The sequence below is a fragment of the Panthera uncia genome, chromosome F2 (assembly GCF_023721935.1).
Source record: "Panthera uncia isolate 11264 chromosome F2, Puncia_PCG_1.0, whole genome shotgun sequence".
Taxonomy (NCBI): Eukaryota; Metazoa; Chordata; class Mammalia; order Carnivora; family Felidae; genus Panthera; species Panthera uncia.
Window position 1 is genome coordinate 59,157,049 of NC_064812.1, and position 13,233 is coordinate 59,170,281.

Here is a 13,233-nt window from a genome sequence, read left to right on the forward strand (position 1 = left end):
CCATTGAGCCCTTAATTTTATTTAATTTATTTTTTAATGTTTCATTCATTTTTTGAGAGTGAGCGAGCAGGCATGGGGGAGGGGCAGAGAGAGAGGGAGACACAGAATCCAAAGCAAGCTTCAGGCTCTGAACTGTCAGCTTGGAGCCCAGCAGGGGGCTCGAACCCATGAACTGTGAGATCATGACCTACGCCAAAGTCGGATGCTTAACCAACTGAGCCACCTACGTGCCCTTCATGTTTACATTCTTATTGTAAAAGAGTCATAGTATAAAAGTATATAGTGCAAATAGAGGTGTCTTCTTTCTCCTCCATTTCCACTGCTAGTAGGGTACTACTGTAAAATAGTTGGATATGCTTCCTTTGGACCTCTTTTGTATACATTTATATAACATTTGTACAATCTGTTGCTTTTGTTTTAACATAAAGGAATTCTATGTATTTTGAGACTTGCTTTTTCATTTTTTTTTTTATAAATTTTTTTAAAACATTTATTTATTTTTGAGACAGAAAGAGAGCATGAGTGGGGGGAGGGGCAGAGAGAGAGGGAGACACAGAATCCGAAGCAGGCTCCAGACTCTGAGCTGTCAGCACAGAGCCCGATGCGGGTCTCGAACTCTCAGACTGCGAGATCGTGACCTAAGCCTAAGTCAGATGCTCAACCAACTGAGCCACCCAGGTGCCCCTAGACTTGCTTTTTCTTCATCAGTATATTTTGAGGTTCTTTTGTTAGTACACATAATTCTTAATGGTTGCATAGTCTTATTTCTATATGCCATAATTTGTGTAAGTTAGCTATTGATAGACACATATTTTTTCTGGATTTTACCCTTGCAAATAGTGAATTGGTCAACACCCTTATTAATTTTTTAGACATGTACTAAGGCAAAAACCATTATGTGCCAGGCACAGTTTTGAATGCTAGAAATACACAGAAATAGACACAATCTGTGCCTTAGAGTTGCTTACAGTTATATAAATCCCATAAGGACATAAATTAATTGGGGGATCTGGTACTATTCTGAATGCAAGAGAAGATAGATTTTTATCACAGTGGGTATTGAATGCTATTGTCTTCTGAATAAGTTCTCATTTGGTCCTTATTAATTTTTAATTTATCTTTCTAGATTCTGATAAGTGAAATTGTTGCCTCCGAAGGATAGAACTTCTTTTCCTCTAGGGTTTATATTTGCTTCTGCCAGTTGCCTGGGCATTACTTCCTGGACTACTTTGATTAAATTCTTGTCTGAGGTTGTAGGAATTCATACTGTAAATCCACGTGGGTGTCCACTTGAGGTTAAGACATTTCATGGAAGATATTTTTTCTTCCTCCGCCCATTGCTGAGTTCAAAACAGGCAAATTTCTATGCCCTTTCTCTTACTCTTACACTGAAGAGTCATAGTCTTCTGTTAGAAGCCTCACTTTCTGGCCTTGCCCTCCTTGGGTTTGGTAGAAATCCCCAAGGCGAAATCCAACCATGATCTTTTTATTTCAGGATTCCTACACTCACTTTTTGTTTTTTTTTTTTTATAGAATTATTCAGAGTCTCTATTCTGCCATTGTGCTGAAAATGAAATTGTTCAGTTTTTGTAACACATTCTTCCTTTGGTTTTCAGTTTATCATGATCGTGGTTTCTTTCTGTGCCCACTCCTCTCCTTTCAGGCACGGCTGTACCCTGAAAGCATGTAGAAGCATGAAAACATGCAGTTTTTTTTTTTTTTTTTTTTTTTTTTAGACTGTGGCCTCTTTGTAAGAAGAGGAATCTTTAAGTCTTGTCGCTTTTTGCATTCCAATCTAATTTTTGAAAATGTTAGTTTAAAATAAAGAATGAATACCTCTATTTGTTGGAGGCTTTCCATTTCCGAAAAGGGCTAAGAGTTTCAACAAATACCTATTAGGAACTAAGTCTGTAGAAGTGTATTTGGAGTTCAGTAGGAAAGGAAATGTTTCCTTAATTTGCATGAATCAAATTCTGCTTCATTTTACAATAAGGTAAAATCATTTCATTGCTTTGCCTCTCACCCTAAAAGAAGAGAGATAGCTATTGTTATAATTGTTTAATGTTGTTGGGGGGAAAAATAGTAGTTGTTTGATAGTGTAATGATACTAACGTGTATAGTAATCTTACTTTTATTCCATTGTGTTCCCCTATTGTTAACCTTCCACCTGTTGGTTGTTGGATGAAATGAGAGAAAAACAGTGTTGGCCATTTCATGTACAGTTGCATTGGCATCCACTGACATTTATTTCTACATTTTTTTAAATGTTTATTTATTTTTGAGAGAGAGAGAGAGAGAGAGAGAGAGAGACAGAGCATGAGAAGGAGAGGGGCAGAGAGAGAGGGAGACACAGAATCCGAAGCAGGCTCCCGGCTCTGAGCTTTCAGCACAGAGCTGGATGTGGGGCTTGAATTCAAGAACCGTGAGATCATGACCTGAGCTGAAGTGGGACACTTAACTGACTGAGCCACCCAGGTGCCCCTATTTCTACATTTTTAATGTTTTCCTGTCTTTATATTTTTCCCTACCCTAAATAAGGTTTTTTTTAAATTTAAAACCTTTTTAAATAAGGTTTTTTTTATCCTTTATTTTTAGAGAGGGCACGTGTGAGTGAGGGGCAGAGAGAGAATCCCAAGCAGGCTCTGTGCTGCCAGCTCAGAGCCCAGCGCAGGGCTTGATCACATGAGCCGTGAGATCATAACCTGAACCAAAACCGAGTCTAGACACCTAACCAAGAGTCTAGAGCCACCCAGGTGCCCCTAATTTTACCCATTAGAATATAGGCATACCTCAGAGATCCTGTGGGTTTGGTTCAGACCACCACAATAAAACAAATATCACAGTAAAATGAGTCAGATGTATGTTTTGGTTTCCCAATGTATATAAAAGTTGTATTTATACTATGTTATAGTCTGTTATATGTGCAGTAGCATCGTGTCTGAAAAAACTGTGCATAGCTTAATTAAAAAACTGCTAAAAATGCTAACCTCCATTGAGCTGTTAGTGAATTGTAATCTGTTTTGCTTGTGGAGCTTCTTGCCTGGATGTTGATGGTCATTGACTGATCAGGGTGGTGGTTGCTGAAGGTTGGGGTGGCTGTGGCAATTATATGAAATCAGACAATGAAATTTGCAGCATTGATCAACTCTTCCTTTCAGGAATGATATCTCTGTAGCATTTGATGCTGTTTGACAACATCTGAACCACAGTAGAACTTCTTTTAAAGTTGGAGTCAATCCTCAAACCCTGCCACTGCTTTATCAACTGAGTTTATGTAATACTCTAAATCCTTTCTTGTCATTTCAGAAAGTGACAGCATTTTTACCAGGAATGGATTCCAAATCAAAAAACCACTTTCTTTGCTCATCCATATGGTGCAACTCCTTATCTGTTAAAGTTTTATCATGAGATTCCAACAATTCAGTCACATCTTTAGGGTCCACTTCTAGATCTTGCTGTTTCCACCACATCTGCAGTTACTTCCTCCACTGAAGTCTTGAACCCCTCAAAGTCATCCATGAGGGCTGGAATCCATTTTTTCTACACACTTCTGTTAATGTTAATATTTCGACTTCTTTCCATGAATCATACAGGGGGTTTTGTTTTTTTTTTTTTTTTTTTTTTTGAGCGTCGTTGAGAGAGAGAGACTCCCAAGCAGGTTCTGCACTGTCAGCACAGAGCTTTATGTGGGGCTCAAATCCATGAGCCGTGAGATCATGACCCAAGCTGAAATCAAGAGTCGGGTGCTTAACTTAGTGAGCCACCCAGGTGCCCCAAATCACACATGTTTTTAATGGCATCTAGAATGGTGAATCTTTTCCAGAAGGTTTTCAGTTTACTTTGTCCAGATGCATCAGAAGAATCACTGTCTATGGCAGCTGTGTATTTCTTAAGTAAAGACTTGAAAGTCAGAATTACTTCTCGATCCTTGGGCTGCAGAATGGATTTTGTTTGCTGGCATGAAAACATTAATCTTGTTGCACGTCTCCATAAGAACTCTTGGGTGATCAAGTACATTGTCAGTGAGTAGTATTATTTTGAAAGGAAGCTTTTTTTCCCTGAGCAGTAGGTCTCAAGAGTAGGCTTAAAATATTCAGTAAGCCATGTTGTAAACAGATGTGCTGTCATCTAGGCTTTGTTGTTCCATTTACATTGCACAGGAAGAGTACATTTAACGTGATTCTGAAGGGCTCTAGGATTTTTGGAATGGCCAGTGAGCACTGCCTTCAACTTAAAGTCACTAGCTACATTAGCCCCTTACAAGAGACAGCCTGTTCTTTGACTCTTTGAAGCCAGGCATTGACTTCTCTCTAGCTATGAAAGTCTTAGATGGCCTCTTCTTCCAATAGAAGGCTGTTTCATTTCCACTCAAAATCTGTTGTTTAGTGTAGCCACCCTTGTTAATTACCTTAACTACATCTTCTGGATAACTTGCTGCAGTTTTATATCTCTTACGGTTTCACCTTGCACTTTCATTTTAGACGGCTTCTTTCTTAAAACCTCATGAACCAATCTCTGCTAACTTCAAATCTTTCTTCTCCGTTTCTTCACCTTTCTCAGACTTTACAGATTTGAAGAGAGTTAGAACCTTGTTCTGGATTAGGCTTTGGCTTACGGGAATTTTGTGGCTGGTTTGATCTTCTATCCAGACCACTCAGACTTTGTCCATATCAGCAATAAAAGGCTGTTTTGTTTTCTTACCACTCAAGTGTTCACTGGAGTAGCACTTTTAATTTCCTTTAAGAACTTTTTATGTTGCATTTACAACTTGGCTAACTGGTACATTTCATTTGATGATGTATTCTTCAGATTAAACAGCAATGTTCACTACAAAACGACCATAATAGTAACTTTTTTTTTTTTTTTTAAATACAGTCCTACTCATCATCCTTAGCTGTGTGAAGAAGAAAGACTGGAATTAATATATGACTGTGGGCATTGATGAAAATGACAATAGTTGAAGAGGCAGAGATCACATCATTGGGATGAAACTCCATGGTTTAGCACTGTGCTACACAGAATGTGATCTTGTAGATGTTACTGGGCCATGCTTTTCATTTAATGAGGACTTGCAGAAATTACTCCTAATTTCTCCAGTTCGTTTCAGTGAGACAGTATATTATGGTTTAAGAGCATGTGAAGGAATAAATGTTTGCCACTGTTAATGCTAGCCCTGAAGATGAGTATGGTTAAACAAAAATAAAGTGATATATTCAACAAAATAAATAAACTCTTTTGCTAGGTAATGCAGGGTGGGCTTGCGGAGAGGGAAACAGCAGATGAAGGAGAGAAAAGAGGAGAAAGGAAAATAAGATGTCAGTGAATAGAAGTTAGGTATTGTGATAAGTTATTGGCAATGAAAAAGCAGATGACAGTAAAAAAAAAAAAACAAGTGGAAAACAAGGATATCAGACTATCACAATTTGCTGCAGAATTGGTTGGGCTTATAGATCTCATTGTTATTTAAGGCTGTCACAATAATGCAGTCATTGTTAGGCTAAATTATGTTCAGTACACAATAGCAGGGCTCTTTTAGGATAGAGTTTTGCCACACTTAAAAAGTTTTTTGGACTTCTGAGATTTTATGTATATATGTATTTTATGTCTATATAATTTGTTTTAAGTTTTTATTTTAATTCAATTAACAGAGTATTTTATTACTTTCAAGTGTATAAGATAGTAATTCAGCACTTCCATACATCATTTTGTGTCCATCATAAGTACACTCCTCAATCCCTGTCACCTATTTAACCATCCCCTCAGTCCCCACATTAATTTAAAAATTTTTAATATTTAAAAGTGTTAGTCTTTGTATTTATCCATTATCTCATATCTTGATTATGCCAGGGAGGCATATGGCATATTCAAGCTTGATTTAACATTATGAGTGTATATTTGGATAGCTTTGATATTTTGAGTTGGGGGAAATGGAATCGGACTGTTAGAATACAGTGATTACAGTTTTAAAGTGATTATCTTTTAAATTGCTTTTTTCTCTTTTGTATACAAAGTGGCTTGAGCCTACCAAGGGCTTTACATCTCGTGAAGTTAAGAGTAATAATAAATGTGTCTATTCTTCACTATGTTGACTGTTTTGTGTTTCCACAGTTCACCTTTGGTGTGAAGCAGCTTACTGTAGTAATTCTTGGAGAAGTAATAGTGGAGAGAGGGTATGTTAAGCTCCAGAGCAGTCTTTTAATACTATATTAATTTCTTTCTTCAACCCAGTACTGTAGTAATAAGCCCCAGTCATAGGGGAGAGTAAATCTCAAGAATAATCCCTCACATGCATTGAGTTGGAAAACATTTTAGGAACTGAACTGGTGTCACTGTAAGTACAGGGTTACAAGTCCTAGGCTGTTGTAATCTAGAGCAGAGATTCCCAGCTGTGGTGTTATAACATTCTGGAGTGTCCTTCAGTTTTGTGGTGTGTTCCAATACCTTGTCATTGATGATAGTTGCAAAATTTGTCAGTGGTTTTCTTAATACTCCCCACCCCCAAAGGTAATAAATTAGAATGGATTCATATCACTTTGAACCATTTGCTTTTGTGAGGAAGGAAAGAAAAGGAGGTGCTGGCTGGACTACTGAAGTCAGAGCCACTGAACAGCCAAATCAGTTTTTTGTTTTGTTTTGTTTTGTTTTGTTTTGTTTTGTTTTGTTTTAAGTAGGTTTCACGCCCAACATGGGGCTTGAACTCACAACCCTGAGATCAAGAGTTGCATGCTCTATTCGCTGAGCCAGCCAGGTACCCCAAGCCAAACCAGTTCTGAAAATGTTTAATCATTTCTCTCTCAAGGTATTTAGATGTATCAGGATCTTTCTTACTGATTATGTAAATCCATCTGGATCTCTTCAGAGCTCAGATTCCTGTGTGTTTTTCAGACTTGAGCCAACATAAGATGATGGCTTAGTTGGGAGTTTTTCAGGTTTACTCTAGATTTGTGGTGCTTCCAGACATTTAGATTCTGGGCCTGACCATTTTTGATGAATGAGGTGAGAAAAAGAAATTCTTTTGCTAGTAGCTTTAGGCCTTTTTGTCTGGGAGGACAAGATGTCTGTGCACTTTTATGCAAATTCTGGAAAGAAAATGCATGTTTAAAGAGTGACTGAAATCATGTATTTTTGGTTAGGTATTAAATATTGAGATAAGAATCATTTTCAGCATATTAAATTTATTCAGCAACTTAATTTTTATTTTTCAAGTAATTCTGGTATTTAAGTATTAGGAAAATTAAACTTTTATTAATACAATATTCATAGATTTTTAAATGCAGTTTTTTCATATTTAATCCAAAATGAAGATATGTCTTACCAGTGGTGTGTTACTATTCAGTTGGCAGTAGTCTTCTTTTTCCAGGGTTATATAAAATAATGGTGCATCTTAAGACTGATGATGTTTCTTAGATTCAGAAAATGATGATACATTTGCAATATATGTAATTAGTTTTTCCATATCCTCACCAATTTAGGTACACACAAGGGTGATATTTGGCCAAGAACCATTGCAAATTTCTTAGCTTCTTCCCCTCCCAGTGGTTTCAGGGTAGTTCTGCTTCTCTGGTTACAGCCGTTACCTTCTGCAATTAGTTTCTATTATCTTCAGTTATTTTAGTCTGTAGCTGCCATTTTCAGCACTGTATGGGAAAGCCGGCCATGTTGCCATGATGGTTTTCACAGCTGGTGGTATCATCACTTTTGCTAGTGTTTCTCATCCACTTTTATAATACTTTGTCTTCAATGATAGGAGGAGCTGAATGCTTTCCTCATGTGATAATAGCTTTCTGTTGATTGATACTACATGGTATGATCTCTAAATAGATCACTAGCTCTTTACATCCTCAGGTAAGTATGAATTCTTGTTTATTTTTACATCAAATTTTTAGGTCCTTCTCTTTTAGCTTCTGTGTCCGTGTTCAAGTAACTTAGGGCTAGTTTCTTTGTTGCTTTGTTTTGTTTTGTTTTGTTTTGGAGTATACCTCATTAGAACCAATTTCTTAGATGATCCAAAGGACCCTTGAGGGGACTGATTGCTTATTTAAAGACGTGTTCTGCCTTCTCCAATGAATTATTGTTCTGAGAATACACCAAAGGATAAATTCCCTGTTTTGTGAACCAGCCAAATAGACAAACCATTTGACCTTCCATTCTTTGTATGTTTTTTTTTTTTTATGTTTTGATTTTAAGTGCATGGGTGAATTATTACTTTTATTAGTGGGCTTAGTAAATATGCATTAGCCCCCAAAAGGTTGGTCATGCTTTATCTCTTTATTGGAGGCGATGTGGATGTGTGCAAAGTAGTTTAAGGCCTAGTAGCTAAGACATTAAGGGGCTGGCATGAATTGTCTTTTTATGTAGTGACTCACCCGCTCAGTAAAAAAAAAAAAAAAACTTTTTATGTAGTGACTCACCCCCTCAGAATGTTTTAGATTCTGACCTGTGATATTGAAATGGAAAGTGGGTTGTAGATTATAACCCCTTTTCATGAGGGGAGTTTGGAACAGAGATCCTGCATTATCTGTTGCTATATAACAAATTATCTCCAAATTTAGTAATTTAAAAGAACAAACCTTTATAATCCCATGTCGCCCAAAGGGTCTGGAATCAGAGGCTTAGCTGGATGGTTCTGGCTTAGAGTCTCTCTTGAGTTTGTAAGCAAGATACTGGCCTGGGCTGCAGTCATCTGAAAGACTGGCTTAGGGTTGGAGAATATGCTTCCAAATCATACATGGTTATTAGCAGGAGGCCAGTAATCTTAGCATGCAGGCTTCTGAATTAGGCTGTTCACAATACGGCAAGTGATTCTAAAGAGAATGACCAAGATGTAAACCATATTGTTTTATAACCTAATCTTGGGAGTGACATACCATCATTTCAGCTATGTTCTGTTAGTCACACTGTTGAATTTTGGTACAGTGTGGGAAGGAACTACACAAAGATGGGAATACAAGAAAGCAGAGTTAATTGGAGATTCTCTTGGGAGTTTGGTCATCACAGGTCTTTTTCTTTGTGGACATGTAAGAATTAGTGTCAGGGTGAGGAAAACATTTCTTTTTTCATAGCACTCTTAATCATTATGTTCAGGAGACATAAGGGATAATGATACCAATAAAACTCTTCTTAACTTACCTTTATATCCTTATGTTTCAGTTAGTACCTGTGCAAATTGCCTTATATATCCTTGATTTGATAACAGGGCTTGCGTTCCCTGTTTTAGTAAAGTTCTCAAGATCTGGAGAATTTCTACAGCAGTGTTACCCAAAGTGTGATTATTGAAACAAGACTTTTCAGAGATGCTCTACACTAATGGGTTTCCATTACTTTTGGAAACTTCTTTGTTATCTTCTTCTCCTTGGAGAATCAATGTAGAAGTCTCTGAGAAGTCCCTCACTGAAGATACCAGTTTTTCCTTGTTGCACCCAGTGTTCTTAAAAATTCACTTGAGGGGCACCTGGGTGGCTCAGTTGGTTAAGCATCCACCTTAGGCTCAGGTCATGATCTTACAGTGGTTCATGAGTTTGAGCCCTGCATCAGGCGCTCTGCTGTCAACACAGAGCCCATTTCAGATCCTCTGCCCCCTTTTCTCTGCCCTTTCCCCACTTGTGCGAGTGCTTGCTCTCTCTCTCTCTCTCTCTCTGAAAAGTAAACATTTAAAAAAATAGTAAAATAAAATAATAAAAATTTACTTGATCAGGGCACCTGGGTGGCTCAGTTAAGTGTCTGACTTCAGCTCAGGTCATGATCTCGTGGTTTGTGAGTTTGAGCCCCGCATCACATTGGGCTCTTTGCTGTCAGCCAGAGCCCGCTTTGGATCCTCTGTCCCCCTCTGTCTCTGCACCTCCCCCTCTTCCCTTCTCCCCATCGCACATGTGCATGCTCTCTGTCTCAAAAATAAACATTAAAAAAATTTACTTGATCATTGAATCACTGTATTATATACCTGAAACAAATAATAACACTGTATGTTAAATACACTGGAATTAAAATTTTAAAACTTGAAAAAAAATATACTTGATCATATAACCTACATTTGTTAACATAAGTGGAATAAATGAAAAACCTTGTTCTAACATAGAACTTTATCACAAATATATTTCTTTATTCAAAACAAGTCACTTAGGCAGCTTTATTTCTGTATTTTAGATACTTAAAATTTCTCTTAACTGCTTTTCAATTTGTAATTATTTTGCATTTTGGAAGGCAGCTGAGATCAGAAATTGCAAGTAGTTGATACCTTATTTTCATTTTACTAGCAATTATGATACTGCAGGATCTAAGGAAAGATTTCATTCTTGGCCACTTTAAGAGCCATTTAGGAATTTAGAATTTTTTTTTTGTTTTGTTTTTTAACATTTAGTAATTTATTATCGATGTTTTTGAGCATATTCTAGACCCTGGGGATGCTGTGATCAAAAACATAGTCTGTCCTCATTGTGAGGGAGAGCCAAACAAATGTAGGAGGTAATTGCAGAAAGGCCACAGAGACCAAAGTAAAGGTGTGGTAGTCCACAGATACCTGCTTGTGGGCCAAGTGTGTGTGCCTATTAATAAGTTCTTTTCCAGTGATTCTCAACAGAAAAGGCAGGAGGTTTTTTTGTTTGTTTGTTTGTTTTTTATTTCTTTATTTTGAGAGAGAGAGAGAGAATGGGAATATGAATCCCAAGTAGGCTCTGCACTATCAGCACACAGCCGGACGTGGGGCTCAAACTCATGAACGGTGAGATCATGACCTGAGCCAAAATCAAGAGTTGGTCGCTTAACCGACTGAGCCACCTAAGCGCCCCGAGAAGGGAAGAGTTTTCCAATCTGTAGTGGTATTGGATGCTGTTAAATTTACTTAAAGGCATCATAAACTGAAAAGGTCTAGAAATATTTGTTAGTGATACTTGATTGTCCAGCAACAGCACAAACTAGCTTTTAAGTAGAGAATTGTTGAGTTCTGAACAGATACCCATTTTGGTCTACTTTATTCCAAGAAAAGATGCTCATTAAGAGTATTTATAATGTTACATGAAATAATTTATAATAACATGGGTTATTTGATTTTTAAACCCATAAGTTGCAGCCTTCTATGGTTTTTGTTTTGCTTTGTTGTATACTGAAAAAGAATGTCCACTAGTGATAACAGAAGAGTTGAAGAGTAAAAACTTATAAACAAGAATGTAAATACATAGTCATTTGGGTTATGTGGAAAAATAACTGCATATCTTGGGCCCAGATATGTTATATTCTGATATTGATAGTTTAAATTATGTGCAGATACCCTATTTAAGAAAACAAATATGGGCTGTAAATTGTAAATTAAATTATTTAAATTTAAATTATTTAAATTATTTAAAATTTTAAATTTAAAGGCTTTTTGCATGAGTGGTTACTTGTATAGTTTCTCTGAAAAGCTTGCATGTCTGAAATGACACCTTTTTTAAGGATGATGGAGAACTGTGGTTTTTACAATTGGAAAGCAGTAAAGGAAACAGTGGTGAAACTTTTAAGCGTTTAAAACCTAGGCTGAGATCTTGTAACCCCAGTGGAGTAACAGTGAAGTTTTGTAGGTAGCTGACTGCTCTTCATAACCACTTTACAGCATCAGTGTTTTCAAATATATTTGGAAATCTTTTGATTGTGAATTATGGGACAAGCAATTAAAACTTTGAGAGTGAGGCATACATGCAAGGTGTAAGGGACTTGAAAAGATATGAGCCTATGGAGGAAATATAATCAAGGATTTCATTCTGTGTAGAAGGATATTTACATTGTCATTTTTCTTAAAGTACAAATTATTATTGATACTCTTTTCTAGAAACGATTGCAGAAAGAACTTTTGGCTTTGCAAAATGACCCACCTCCCGGAATGACTTTAAATGAAAAGAGTGTTCAAAATTCAATTACACAGTAAGTAGTTAATTTATTATTATTATTATTATTATTATTACTTAATGTTTACTTATTTTTGAAAGAAAGAGAGCACACAGGCACACGAGCCGGGGAGGGGCAGAGAGAGAAGGGGACAGAGGATGTGAAGTGGGCCGACAGTCAGATGTGGGGCTTAAACTCATGAATCGTGAGATCATGACCTGAGCCCGAGCTGAAGTCAGATACTTAACCTACTGAGCCACCCAGGTGTCCTGGTAGTTAATTTTTGAAGTACTTACATGTTTCATTTATTATTAGTGTAATGTATGAATATATACTTACTTTTTTAATGTAGAATTTTCATATTTAATTCCACTCTCTTCTATCAAGAGATAAATAGATCTTATTCTATGCATTTATATATACAGTTTGGTGTTATGTAATATCATATACATTATATATAATGTATGATTTGTAACCCTTTGTTTTTTAAAACCATATGTTTGATTACTAATTTTTTTTTTTTTAGTGTTTATTTTTGAGAGAGGGACAGAGTGCGAGCAGGGCAGGGGCAGAGAGAGAGAGGGAGACACAGAATCAGAAGCAGGCTCTGGGCTGTGAGCTGTCAGCACAGAGCCCAACACAGGGCTCAAACTCATGAACCGTGAGATCATGACCTGGGCCGAAGTCAGACGCTTAAAACAACTGAACCACCCAGGTGCCCCTGATTAGTAGTGTTTTAAAATGTCTCTTGCTAAGAAGGCAGCATTTAAAAACTTAGGTCTGTCTTCATTTATGAAATGATCTTCATCTTAAATAACACAATTTGGCATGAAGTTGTTCATCACAGTTTTCAAAACCACATGTAAAGGTTTAAAGAGAGTAATAGTCAAGAGGTGTCTCCATTCCATGAACACAGTAGTTGCCCTGTACAGAAGGGTAAATAAATGAATGTCAGACCCTCAACAACCTCTCTTAATAGATAAGAAACTTCTTCATGAGGATGAAAAAGTGAAGCATGAAAGGAAGACACAGAAATATTCTAATTCCGCTCCTTCCTTGGGAGTAAAGAAGTGAAATCTTTTCCCAGATACAATACCAGGAAGGGTAGAGAGATATGTGTCCTCTTGCATAAAAATGAGCATTTGAATTAGTTTGAAACATTTTCAAGGGTATCACTTTAAGTCTCCAACCCTGTGTAGTCTATCTTTTACCACTCCTTTGATTTAATATTTTATTAGACAAGGGTAAGTGTTCTGAAATTGGGGGGGGGGGGTAGTGGTGGAATTTAAAATAATGAACCCTCTTCTTAAAAAAAAAAAAAAAAACAACTCCAAAAACATAAAAGGGATAGGAGGCAACAAGATAAAAGTATACTGT

At 36.9% G+C, this 13,233-nt stretch overlaps 1 protein-coding gene across 2 annotated transcripts in view; it reads left to right on the plus strand.

Moving 5' to 3' along the window:
• The window catches only part of UBE2W (ubiquitin conjugating enzyme E2 W), a 90,641-nt gene that overhangs the window by 26,625 nt on the left and 50,783 nt on the right, over window positions 1-13,233 (plus strand). For both annotated transcript variants that reach the window (XM_049633248.1, XM_049633250.1), the window contains exon 2: window positions 11,801-11,892. In XM_049633248.1, the coding sequence (XP_049489205.1) occupies window positions 11,801-11,892 (92 nt within the window). The remainder of the gene's footprint in view (window positions 1-11,800; window positions 11,893-13,233) is intronic.